This window comes from Lucilia cuprina, chromosome 4 (genome assembly GCF_022045245.1).
Source record: "Lucilia cuprina isolate Lc7/37 chromosome 4, ASM2204524v1, whole genome shotgun sequence".
Taxonomy (NCBI): domain Eukaryota; kingdom Metazoa; phylum Arthropoda; class Insecta; order Diptera; family Calliphoridae; genus Lucilia; species Lucilia cuprina.
Window position 1 is genome coordinate 37,971,954 of NC_060952.1, and position 14,535 is coordinate 37,986,488.

The following is a 14,535-nucleotide window of genomic DNA, read 5'->3' on the forward strand; positions in this document are numbered from 1 at the left end:
ACAGAAGATTTTTGAACAATTTTTTGTATCTAAGAAATTTTCTATTCAAAAACTGCCTCAGAATATAATAAATTTTCTTCAGAAAATCGTCCGTAGAATCTGAACAAATTTCTATAAAAAGTCGAGATCAGAATATGAAGAAATTTTTGTTTTAAAACTCTTAATCAGAATCTCAGGAATTTAATCTAAAAAATCGAGAATACTTGCCAGATTTTGACGAAATTTCTATAAAAAATGTAAAATAAAAAAAGTCTAACAATAAAACTTAAGCTATTTAAGTTACATGGTTTGTAAGATCTTACAATGTTGTCACAAAATGTCTAACCCTAGTGTAAACTTAAAATTTTTATCAAAAAAAAAAAAAAAAACAAAACAAAACCCATTCTTTTAAATATCAACTTTTAACTTCCTTAATTTAAAATTAAACTGAAGTGCTAGTGACAAACTTATCGTGTGATTAAACGACTTAAGATTTTATTTTACTTCATAAAACAAAAACATCAGCAAACTATAATTAACACTTGAAATCTCCCCTTTAATTTATTTTTTTTTATTTCATTCATAGCGATAATTATTGTCGTAATCATAATATTTTTGTTTGTTTTTATGACGTTTTGTATTTAGCCGATGAACGTCAAAATAAAGTCACATATAAGACGCGTGTTAATCATGATTGCACTTAAACAATGTTCTTTTAAGTTTTGTTGTATATTTAAATTTAACACAATTATTTTTATTATTGTTATAAATACCTTAGACATAATAACTATATAAAATATTTATACTAGCAGGAACAAGTTATTGATTAAATGAAATTATTATCTTTGATCATACAAAACTAATCAGTCATTGAACAATTTGTTCTATATTTTTTCTAAAAATATAATTATTTAGTTTTTTTGTTTGTTTATTTAGTATTTGCTTTAATTTGGTTCTAATTCATTATTTGACCTTGACACGTGATATATATTGTCTGGCTGTATTTAACCAAATAATATTGACTTTAACTACTAATTCTTTTGTTTAAGAAATGAATTTGATAAAAATGTGTATCAAAGAAATATTGTTTATTTTTATTTATATAATTTAAGATTGATATTTATCATTTATTGCTTTTTTAAATAATCAACAAGTCCAATGTCCATGAACTTAGCAAAAACTGTGCATTCATAAAATGACTCAAAATAAGGTGCCAATCAAATATTAACCGAATATTCTTGATGGAAATTATCATTCGGTTTCTAGACTAACAAAAGATTTAATATATATTCTGGATCCTTGTTGATGACATAAAGACAGAATTCCTCATCCTTTCGATAAGTCCTGAGATTTATTTATTCATATAACTTTACAACTTAGTCCCTAAGAACTAATATTTTTGTTCTTGTTTAAACAGTGAAATATTTCTCTGTTACTTTATTATGTGGTAAACTAGAATAACTAGCAAGGGCCAATCCAATGACAATAATAATATTTTTGGTAACTTCCGAACACAAGGATTTTATATTAATTACTCTTTCTCAGTTAGTATTTTCAATGACATTTGTAAGTTTTGCTGTAATGTCTTTTAACCGTCTTGTGACATGCGAATATCATCTGCATGAAACAAATTATGAAAGTTTTGATTTATATTTATTAATTTTATTTAAAATGACTAAATATATATATTAAATATAACTTGTACTAATGAGTCGGTCCAATGATAACTCGTAATAAATTCTTTAGAGTGATATCCCATAGAATGACTCTTGGAGTAATCCAAAAATGACTAACTCAAATGTTTATTGATATGAGTGGTTCTGTTGGTAAATGGGGCTCATAAATATTTTCAAAAACTGTAATGTTCTATATACAGTCTTGCCTACAGTGCAGTCAAGTTATATTCTATAGCTGTCTGTAGTCTTAACTAAAGATCAATCTAAAGTCTGGACTAAAGAGCAGTCTATAGTCTTTTAAATACAGTGTAGTCTATAAGTCATAACTATAGAGCAGTCTATAGTCCTAACTATAGACCAGTTTATGGTCTTAACTATAATCTTGACTATAAAGCAATCTGTAGTCTTGACTATAGAATAGTCTATAGTCTTGACTGTAGAACAGTTTATACTCTTGACTATAGAACAGTCTCTAGTCTTCACTATAGAACAGTCTATAGACTTGACTATAGAAGAGTCTATAGTCTTGACTATAGAACAGTCTATAGTCTTGACTATAGAACAGTCTATAGCCTTGACTATAGAACAGTCAATAGTCTTGACTATAGAACAGTCAATAGTCTTGACTATAGAACAGTCTATAGTCTTGACTATAGAACAGTCCATAGTCTACAGTATATAGTCTTGACTATAGAACAGTCTTTAGTCTTGACTATAGAACAGTCTATAGTCTTGACTATAGAAGAGTCTATAGTCTTGACTATAGATGAGTCTATAGTCTTGACTATAGAACAGTCTATAGTCTTGACTATAGAACAGTCAATATTCTTGACTATAGAACAGTCTATAATCTTGACTGTAGAAGAGTCCATAGTCTTGACTATAGAACAGTCTATAGTCTTGACTATAGAACAGTCTATAGTCTTGACTATAGAACAGTATATAGTCTTGACTATAGAACACTACATAGTCTTGACTATATTGGATTGGCTATAGAGCAGTCTACGGTCTTAACTACAAAACAGTTTGTAGTCTTGTCTGCAAAGAATTCTATAGAGTTGACTATATGGCAGTCTATAGTCTTGATTATAAAGTTGTCTATAGTAGTGGCTATAGAGCAGTTTTTTAGAATATACTCGGGCATTCTGTAGACGATAGAGCTGTATTTGGACTATACAGCATTCTATAGTCTTGATTTTAGAGAAGTCATTTGTATGACTTTAGTCCAAAGTAATCTATTTATATTTGCAAACTTATCTCAAAACTTTTTAGATTATAGATAAGACTCAGAGGGAGCTCTGTGATCGCTTAATTGACTGATAAAATTGTTCTACTGTCAAAATAATACATAATTAATATTGTTGTAAATATAACCCAATAAACTTTCCATTCTATATACATATATTTATTTCATTATTGTTACTAAGCTTTTTTGCTGTCTAGCCTACATTGATAGTAGCATTTTTGTACTTCATTAAAGGCACAACATTCATACAGACCCAAAACATTTATTCAAATAGACATTCCCAAATAGATAACGCTATCAAAAATAATTTCTTAGGTAGTACTACCCAAGTCATAAAACAACAAATATTTAAATAGATTAGAATTGTTAAATTATGAAAAATATAAATTATACATTATTTAAGAATTAATTTTCAGTTCCAACCGGTTTAAAAGAAATGACCTAAGCTCATATACATACATAATTAAAATAAAAACAAATTATAAAGCAATTTAACATAAATAATTACTAAACTCTATATTTTAACTAAAATAAACATTATTTTTTCGAAATCAAATTGTAGGAATCAGTGCGTTTATTAGCGGGTATTGCTGATACAAGCAAAGATGGACTTATATCATTCTCAGAATTTCAAGCTTTTGAAGGTTTATTATGTACACCAGACGCTTTATATAAAACAGCTTTTCAATTATTCGATCGTCAAGGCAATGGCACAGTGTCCTATAGTAAGTTTTAAAATTATTTACTTTTTAAACAAATTTTAAATTTCATTAAATTTTTAAGGTGATTTTGCTGATGTCGTACAAAAAACTGAACTACATTCAAAAATACCTTTTAGCCTAGACAGCCCCTTTATTAAACGATATTTTGGTGAAGTAAGTAATAATATGTTTAAAACTTTTTTGAAGTGAAATAATTATTGAATTTTCTTTTATTATAGAAAAAACAACGTTTAATTAATTACGCTGAATTTACTCAATTACTTCATGATTTTCATGAGGAATATGCGATGGAAGCATTCCGTAGCAAAGATCCAGCTGGTTCTGGATATATTTCCCCATTAGATTTTCAAGATATTATGGTTAAAGTTAAAAAGCATTTACTCACCGCCGATGTTAAAGATAATTTAGTAGCCGTAAGTTGTATTGATAAAGCTTACAATTAAAGTTTTCTTTTAATATATAGTTTTATGTTAATTATATAGGTCACCGAAGGCCATAAGGTAAGCTTTCCATATTTTATGGCTTTCACATCGTTGCTAAATAATATGGAATTGATAAAACGCATCTATTTACATTCTACACAAGGTAATCGCACAGAACCCGTTACCAAAGATGAACTTTTATATGCTGCTCAAACTATGAGTCAAATTACACCCTTAGAAATTGATATTCTATTTCAATTGACCGGAGCTCTACATCAAACTGGGTAAGTTTTAAAAGACTACTAGTTTCTTTTTACAAGTCTAGAATTTTAAGCGTCATTTATCCTTTAGTGAGTTAATTAAATATAAAAAGTTTTTTGAAATTATTGCGATGAAAATTTTACTCTGGTAAAGTTGTCCATGGGTCGTATAACTCTGTCGATACTAAGAACTATTGGTATTCATAAAACAATTGACTATAGGTTAATCTGTTCTATAATCAACACTATAGACTATTCTAAAGTCAAGATTATAGACTGATTTACCGTCTGGTGTAAGCTCATGACTATCCTCAGACAGATCTGTAGACAAGATTTTAGAATAGTCTACAGTCAAGAATTTAGACCGATCTATAGTCAAGACTATAGACATATCTATAGTCCAGACTATGGACAGATTTATAATCAAGACTATAGACTGACCTAAAGTCCAGACTATAGACTGATCTATAGTCAAGACTATAGACTGATCAGCCAAGACTAATGGCTGATCTATAGTTAAGACTATGGACAGATCTATAGTCAAGACTTTAGAATGGTCTATTGTCAAGACTATAGACTGATCTATAGTCAAGACTATAGACTGATCTTTAGTCAAGACTATAGATTGATCTATAGTCAAGACTATGGACAGATCTTTAGAATGGTCTATTGTCAAGACTATGGACAGATCTATAGTCAAGACTATGGACAGATCTAAAGTCAAGACTTTAGAATGGTCTATTTTCAAGACTATAGACTGATCTATAGTCAAGACTATAGACTGATCTTTAGTCAAGACTATAGACTGATCTATAGTCAAGACTATAGACAGATCTATACTCAAAACTGTAGACAGATATATAGTCAAGACTGTAGACAGTTATATATATTATACTCAAAACTATAGACAGGTATATAGTCAAGACTGTAAACAGTTATATAGTCAAGACTATAGACAGATCTATAATCAAAACCATGGACAGATGTATAGTCAAGTCTAAAGACTGATCTATAGTCAAGACTATAGACTGATCTTTTGTCAGGACTATAGACTGATCTATAATCAAGACTATAGACTGATCTATAGTCAAGACTATAGACTGATCTATAGTCAAGACTATAGACTGATCTATAGTCAAGACTATAGACTGATCTATAGTCAAGACTATAGACTGATCTATAATCAAAACTATAGACTGATCTATACTCAAGACTATAGACTGATCTATAATCAAGACTACAGACTGATCTATAATCAAGACTATAGACTGATCTATAGTCAAGACTATAGACTGATCTATAGTCAAGACTATAGACTGATCTATAGTCAAGACTATAGACTGATCTATAGTCAAGACTATAGACTGATCTATAGTCAAGACTATAGACTGATCTATAGTCCAGACTATAGACTGATCTATAGTCAAGACTATAGACTGATCAGCCAATACTAATGGCTGATCTATAGTTAAGACTATGGACAGATCTATAGTCAAGACTTTAGAATGGTCTATTGTCAAGACTATAGACTGATCTATAGTCAAGACTATAGACTGATCTTTAGTCAAGACTATAGATTGATCTATAGTCAAGACTATGGACAGATCTTTAAAATGGTCTATTGTCAAGACTATGGACAGATCTATAGTCAAGACTATGGACAGATCTAAAGTCAAGACTTTAGAATGGTCTATTTTCAAGACTATAGACTGATCTATAGTCAAGACTATAGACTGATCTTTAGTCAAGACTATAGACTGATCTATAGTCAAGACTATAGACAGATCTATACTCAAAACTGTAGACAGATATATAGTCAAGACTGTAGACAGTTATATATATTATACTCAAAACTATAGACAGGTATATAGTCAAGACTGTAAACAGTTATATAGTCAAGACTATAGACAGATCTATAATCAAAACCATGGACAGATGTATAGTCAAGTCTAAAGACTGATCTATAGTCAAGACTATAGACAGATCTTTTGTCAGGACTATAGACTGATCTATAATCAAGACTATAGACTGATCTATAGTCAAGACTATAGACTGATCTATAGTCAAGACTATAGACTGATTTATAGTCAAGACTATAGACTGATCTATAGTCAAGACTATAGACTGATCTATAGTCAAGACTATAGACTGATCTATAATCAAAACTATAGACTGATCTATACTCAAGACTATAGACTGATCTATAATCAAGACTACAGACTGATCTATAATCAAGACTATAGACTGATCTATAGTCAAGACTATAGACTGATCTATAGTCAAGACTATAGACTGATCTATAGTCAAGACAATATACAGATCTACAGTCAAGACTACAGACTGGTCTATAGTCAAGACTGCAGACTGGTCAAGACTTTAGACTGGTTAATAATCATGACTATAACTGGTCTACAGACTGATCTATAATCAACTCTATACACTATTCAATAGTCTACTTTATATACTTATCTATAGTATTGACTAATATCATGCAAATTTCAAAAACTTTTAATATTTTTTTATTATAAAATAGTTTTCAATCAATTTAATTTAAAAATCATGTTGTCATTTTACAAAAGTGTAGAAACTATTAATAGCAAACGTTATCCCTCTTTTGTTTCTCTTTTAATGTAAATTGTTAAAAAAATATATAAAACAAAATTGTTAAAAATAGTTGGTGGAGACGTAAAAAAATACAAGCAAGTAGGCAAGTGTTACTTAAAACATTAACCCATAAACGTTTTATTATCCAGACTCCTTTTTTGATTTTTTGTAAACTATAGTTATTTTTACCCAAGACCACCCCTTTACATTTCCAGATCCCTGTTGTGTTAATAATTGTTTCTTATAAAAATATATTTCAAAACATTAAGTAAATAATTTAATTTATTTTATAAAATTTCAGCCGCATAGTCTATAGCGATTTAAGCAATATTGCACCCGAGCATTATACGAAGCATATCACCACTAGATTGGCTGAAATAAAGGCAGTGGAAAGTCCAGCCGATAGATCAGCATTTATACAGGTTTTAGAGAGCACATATCGTTTTACTTTGGGCTCTTTGGCAGGCGGTAAGTTTAGCTGATGTTCTTTTCATAAAAATAATAATTTTAATAAATATTTTATTCTTCAATCTCAAAAGCCGTGGGTGCTACAGTTGTTTATCCCATTGATTTGGTTAAGACACGCATGCAAAATCAACGCACAGGCTCTTACATTGGTGAGGTGGCCTATAGAAATTCCTGGGATTGCTTTAAAAAGGTAAGAACCCTGTTTTTTAAGGAAAAATAGTTTTTTAATTTTTATCAAATTAAATTAGGTCATACGGCATGAAGGTGTGATGGGTCTTTATCGTGGTCTATTGCCTCAATTAATGGGTGTGGCACCCGAAAAAGCCATTAAATTAACTGTCAACGATTTAGTGCGTGATAAATGTACCGATAAACAGGGTCAAATTCCCTTGTGGTCTGAAATTTTAGCTGGTGGTTGTGTAAGTTTTATATTATTTTTAATTTTAAGAAAAGCATTTGTTTAAATGTGTTTTTTAACACAGGCTGGTGCCTCTCAAGTGGTCTTTACAAATCCTTTGGAAATTGTGAAAATTCGTTTGCAAGTTGCTGGTGAAATTGCTGGCGGTAGTAAAGTTCGTGCCTTATCGGTTGTGCGTGATTTGGGTTTGTTTGGTCTTTACAAGGGTGCTCGTGCTTGTCTGCTGCGTGATGTACCTTTCTCGGCTATTTATTTCCCAACTTATGCTCATACAAAGGCTTTGTTTGCCGATGAAGATGGGTAAGTTTTTGGGGAGAGTTAATGGGTTTTTTATCGTCTGAAAATAATCGGTTTTGTTCTGATATTAATGTTTTTATGGAATCAATTGTGTACCCTAAATATTGCTTAAGAGAGTTTTCATTTTTCATTATCATACATATATTTTTTATGAAGCAACTAACTGTTATACAAAGAACTTTAGTTAAATCGAAGAAGATTTTCTACATATATCCATTAAAGAAACTCTTATACATAACATTATTGTTTATGGAATATTTGTTTATAGAATAAACTGTTGTATAGAGGATTTTCTGTACGAAAATGTTTCCATAAAATAAACTGTTATACAGACATTTTTCGACAGAAAAATGTAATACTAAAAATTATTATTAGAATAAACTATTTTTATACAAGAAGAAAGCGTTCCATCTGATCTACAAACTAATTTTTCACAAATTTTTAAAAAACTTTTGAACAGAAAAGAAATGGTAAAGTAAAACAGTTATACAGAAAGTTTAATAATCTATTATACAAATATATTATGCACTTTAGACAACTTTTAATAAAAGAAACAACTGTTATACTTAACATTTTCTATAGAGGAATCATTTGTACATGAAATTTTCTATATATAGTGTTATAATAAACATTTTCTATAGAAAAATTGTCGAAATAAGTGTTATATTCAACATTTTCTATTAATGAATTTATAATAAACAATTTTCTTTAAAAGAAGTCTTATACACAAATATGTCTATAGAAGAAACTAAACATTTTTTATAGAAGAAATCGTAATACCGATAATTTTCTATATAAAAGTATTATTTTATAAAAAAGAATATGTCTTACTGAAAAATCTCTAAAGAGATTTTTATACTGAAAATATTCTGTTATATAGACATATATAGAAAAATAATTCATGCAAGAAGTTTTCTATAGAAGAATCAATTACAAAAAACAAAGAAACTGTTATACTGAAAGTTTTCAATGAAGAAACAGTTATACATGGAATTTCTATAGAATAAGTGTTATATTGAACATATTCTATTAATAAATTTATTATAAGTAATTTTCAAAGATGTTTTATACAGAAAAAAGTCTATAGGAGAAACTCGAAATTTTTTATAGACAAAATAGTTATACCTGTTATAATGAAAAGGTTTTATATAATAAGTGTTATATTGGAATTTTTCGCATAAGAATCTATTATAAACAAATTATGTGGATGAATTTAAAATAGCAAAAAATCTTATATAGAAAATGTTTTTAAAGTGTAACTGTTATACAGAAAATTTAGATAGAATAGAACTCATACTGAAAAATTCCTAAAAAAAAAGAATTTGTTAGACTGAAAATATTATGTAGAAGAAACTGTTATAAATATAGATGTCAGCAAGATTAACTATTATAAAACATTTATATTTTACAGAAAAAAAACTGTTATACTCGCAATGTTCTATAGAATTAGTGTTGTACTTAATATTTTCGAGAAAAAATTGGCTATGAATAAACTGTTATACTGAAAATTTTTATATAAGTTAAACTGTTATATAGAATAAGTGTTATATTGGTAAATTTTTTACAAAATAATCTATTATAATAGAAAAACTGACCATTTTAAATTCTTAAACGCTAAATTTCTTTAGACTGTAACTATTATAATGAAAATGTTTCTATAGAAATTACACCTTAAAAAATCTGTTATACAAAAACTGTTCTATGTTAAAGAATGGTAAAAATGTTTCTATATAACGTTTTTAGAAGAAACTGTATAAAATGTTATTCATAGAAATTTAAATAGAAGAAATGTTATATAGATAATATTTTAAACAAGAAACAGTTTTAAAACATTTATAAGATAATAAGCAAATAAATAAATTTAAATAAATGTATAACTGTTATACAAAATGTTTGCTAAATATTTTTATATACAAATATATATTTTAATAGCTTTCTTTAACTTAATATCTTTCTCTAAAAATTATATATTATCCATTTCCAGCTACAATCATCCTCTAACTTTATTGGCTGCTGGTGCCATAGCTGGTGTACCAGCTGCTTCTTTGGTAACACCTGCTGATGTGATAAAGACCCGCTTACAGGTTGTAGCCCGATCGGGTCAAACAACCTATAGTGGTGTATGGGATGCTACTAAGAAAATTATGGCTGAAGAAGGACCCAGAGCATTCTGGAAGGGAACAGCCGGTTAGTAGAATAATATAATACAAATTCTTTTTACAAATTAAATAAAATTAAATTTAACATTTTAAAGCTCGTGTCTTCCGTTCATCACCACAATTTGGTGTCACTTTGGTGACCTACGAATTACTGCAACGTCTCTTCTACGTTGATTTTGGTGGCTCTCATCCCACTGGCTCAGAAGTGAACAAACCCAAAGCCATAGACACCAGCAATGTGCGTATTAATGCCGATCACATTGGTGGCTATCGTGCTGCTGTACCTCTACTAAATGGTATTGAATCGAAATTTGGTCTATTCCTACCACGTTTTGGTCATGCCCAACCACAGTCGTCTGCGACAACTGCCAAAACAACATCATGATGACGATATCGTAGTTTATATTAAGTTTAAATGCCAGTTAATTTTATATTTAATTTCTTTCTCTGTATAATTTTTTTTTAAATACAATTCTTATAATTTTGTTTAAGTTTAAAGTAAAAAAAAAAAATATTTAGTTTTCATAAAACACAACAACAACAAAAAATACAATAAAAAGTGAGAAAATTTCGAGAGAAAAAAAACAAACAATTAAATTAAACAAATTCATTAATACAATCAATTATCATTTAGCAAAGGTTTAAATAATGATTTATTTCATTTGATTAATAAAAAAACAATTAAAAAATATACAAATAAATAAATTGAGAAAATCATAAAATCACTAAAACACAAAATAAAATATATTTTTTGCTAGGAAAATTATTATATTTCAATAATGATAAAGTCAAAGTAAAGTAAAATTTAAACAAATATTTAAGTATAACAGTTAGTGCTATTTGAATGATCTTTACACTTATACATACAAAAAAAATGTACACCTAAAGTAAAAAAAAATAAAACACACACAAAGAAACATTTTTTAAGACAAAACGAAAACTCAAGAAATCAAAAAAATAAAACTTTAATAAAAATTATTATAATTTTCTTATTTACAATTTAAAATCTGCCATAAATGACAAAATAGAATGTGAAAATTATAAAAATTTTATTATTATATTTAATGCCAATTGTCCTTTGTTTTTTTTCGTTAGAGAAAATAAATTTAAACAAAATATATATATAAAAAAAATTATGAAACAAAAATTAATACAAAATCTTTTTTCTATAAACCTATAATATAATAATATAGGGAAATTGATCAAATAACAGTTTAGAGTATAACAGTTTTGCTATAATTTAACTTAAACAAAAAATTTCCACAATAGTTTCATTTTAATATGTAATTTATATTTATTATAAATTATAAAATTAATTTGAATAGCAACTTACGTTTCTTTTCTCTTCTTTAAACTGTTATACATAAATTGTTAGACGAAAAACCTGAAAAAAAAGAAATTGTAATAAATTATTTTTCAGCACTTATGAACCTCAACTTTTTAAATATAAAAAACATAATTAATAAATTAATTAATACAATTAATGATAATAGTGTTATTTACTTTAGTAACTATCATACAGTTGTGTTAACAATAATAGCAGTAACATTTATTATTTTCTGTTATGATTGAATCATTAATATGATATGGCCCGTCTAAAAAGATGCTTAGATTTTCAAATGCTTTCAGAATCATAGGAGATAGATAATATATGTACTATAAAAGGTTGGTATTGATATCAATATTGACTGGTACTAATATTAAGGTCCTACGAGTCCTGGTTTGTCCGATATTAGAGTTTATTCTGAAGAACCCAATGGCTTTTTTTAAATATTTCTTTTTTTTATATAATTGTCGAATTCACAATTTATGTCGTATCGTTGTAGCATTGTATGTCATAAACATATTTCAAACAATTTTTTTGAAACAAAAACAAATTAATAATAATGAAAATGTAGGACATACTACGATACAACCGTAGAACATCGATTGTGAATTGGACAAGTATGTTATATGTTAATATGTTTCTTAAAATTTGAAATCATTATACCCTTCACCATAATATTATGCGTTTGTGCTGATGTTTGTAACACCCAAAAAAACTTGGTCCTACACCCACTTGGTCCTACGATCACTTTCTGAGTTTATTTAGTTATGTTCGTATGCCCGTCAATCAGTGTGTATGCGCACGCTACAGGTCGCAATTTTCAAGATTATTTAATGAAATTTGACACATACTCATGGTCCAAGGACGAACGCTATGGAAAATATTTAAAATCGGTCCATTATTTCGCCTAGGCCACATACAATCGTATCTCCCGAATAGGGCCTTTGGGCCCTATTCATACTTGTTATGTCGTCAAAAATCGACAAAACCTAGTTTTATAGAACTTTAAATAACACCACCGATTTTTTAAATGATCGGGCCACATTGACCGTATCCCCATGAAAGTCAAAATTCACTTATAAACACTAATAAAACGATTAAATTCTAGAAAATCTCTTGTCGAAAATCTCTCTTTTTGTCAACAATAAATAAAAATATTCCGGAAAAAAGATGAAATACAAATTAATTGCTTTATTTATTTTTAACCTACTGACTGGTGTAGGATATCATATGGTCGGCCATTTCCGACGATACATTCATACCTGTTTATCTTGTATTTAAATAGTTTTTACAAATTTTATTTGAATAAAATATCCGGAAATATAGGACTTCTGGAGAGAAATCTTACATGTATTCACATGTATACTATTTAGCGAAAGGGTTAGGCATTTTATATAATTTAGCTAATTCAGAAATTATAAAAATCTTTCGAATCGGAAACAAATCCATATAAATTGAAAATGAAATATTTCTTAACTAAGCCCATGTAAAATTTTGTACCGAACGTTAGAGTGTTAGAGTTCTTTGCTTTAACAAAAAGTGATTTTATTTTCGATTTGACGTATTCTTATAAGATATACCTATTGTATGGACTAAGTTTATAATATTTTTTAAATAAAAAATTTGCTAGTTCTATGGGAAAAATAATACCAAAAGGGGGAAAAAGGAAAAATTGAATGTTATTTATTGAAAATTTTCCGAAACATAATAAATGAATGCAGATTTTAATCGTCTGAGTTATCTTGTTGATATACAGACTTAAAAAAGAAATATTTTGTGAACTTAATATTCGAAGACGTGTATTCCTAGGTGAAATGAGGGAAAATGGTACCCTTTGTATTAAAACTTTCCACAAAGGTAGAAAGCAAGACATTTTGAATTTTTTTATACGTATGTATGTTTCTTTATACCTTACAGGAGGTTAAACCGACTGCATGCAATTTTTACTGTATATCTCTATATCTAAAAGGAACAATAGGCTGCATTATGTATTTAATGTTTATACTAAAATGGGTGGGTGTGTCAACTACCAAAGTAAATACTAAAATTTAAACATCTAGACAAGCTAATGTCTTTAAATTTAAAACAAAAAAATGAAAATAATTGCAATAAGTTTATACTTTTTATATTAATTTTGAAAACTATAAAATTTTAAGTTCTTTCCTTTCATCAGCAATTTATAAAAAAATGTATTTCAAATAATAAACGGAGAGCCAGCAATAGCCAATGGGGGTCACGGACTTGACAAGGCAAATGGTAAAATTCATATGTCTTAAAAGTTGAAATTACCAAATAATTTACAAATAATTGAACTTTTGCAAAGTGAGGACCTGCAACATGAGGCTAAAAGCAACCATTGATTCCGATTTAAGAAATCTTTATTTGAGACCATATATTTTACATTTGTATATTTCGCTTACAATGTATTTATCGAGTTTATAGAGTATCACGTTTCTAACATCGTCGCTGAAGATATTTTTACTAGGATTGGGGGTAATGATTTACTTCAAATGTAAAAGTAATTAAAGCTTTAACCAATAATAGTTATTTTTAATTGTAATTAAAGTTTTACCAATTATAATTGTAATTTATGTTTTTAATATTACAATTACTTATCATTGTGAATTTTGTTCCTTATATGTACATGTTGCATTTCTTGAATAGAATTGTGACAGCCCATGAAAAACAGCCCGAAAACAGTCCAACAAAAAAAAAAAACTTCCAAAAAAGTGAAAAACAGAATTTACCCCATGAAGTACTGAAAAAGACCTGAAGAAGTGATGATTTTAACACAGGCTTATCGTAGGAGGGATGTTTTTTATTTAATTTCAATGTGACAGTTTATAGCATTAATGAATAGACCCATAATTTTAAAATATTCATCGAATAGTCCAATGAATGATGCTCTACGAACCATTCCAAATTTTTTACTATTAAGATTAAACGACTAAGCAAAA

General features: G+C 28.0%; 1 protein-coding gene across 3 annotated transcripts in view; it reads left to right on the forward strand.

Moving 5' to 3' along the window:
• The window catches only part of LOC111675541 (calcium-binding mitochondrial carrier protein Aralar1), a 35,908-nt gene extending 24,214 nt beyond the window's left edge, over positions 1–11,694 (forward strand). Inside the window, exons 3-13 of one of the 3 annotated variants that reach the window (XM_046949643.1) lie at positions 3,464–3,626; positions 3,685–3,776; positions 3,842–4,036; positions 4,106–4,329; positions 6,980–7,012; positions 7,211–7,377; positions 7,449–7,567; positions 7,626–7,796; positions 7,860–8,095; positions 10,077–10,279; positions 10,347–11,694. In XM_046949643.1, coding sequence (XP_046805599.1) covers positions 3,464–3,626; positions 3,685–3,776; positions 3,842–4,036; positions 4,106–4,329; positions 6,980–7,012; positions 7,211–7,377; positions 7,449–7,567; positions 7,626–7,796; positions 7,860–8,095; positions 10,077–10,279; positions 10,347–10,636 — 1,893 coding nt within the window. In that variant the 3' untranslated portion in view covers positions 10,637–11,694. The remainder of the gene's footprint in view (positions 1–3,463; positions 3,627–3,684; positions 3,777–3,841; positions 4,037–4,105; positions 4,330–6,979; positions 7,013–7,210; positions 7,378–7,448; positions 7,568–7,625; positions 7,797–7,859; positions 8,096–10,076; positions 10,280–10,346) is intronic. The other 2 variants (XM_046949642.1, XM_046949644.1) reach the window with 2 other exon arrangements.
• Positions 11,695–14,535: the final 2,841 nt, after the last annotated feature.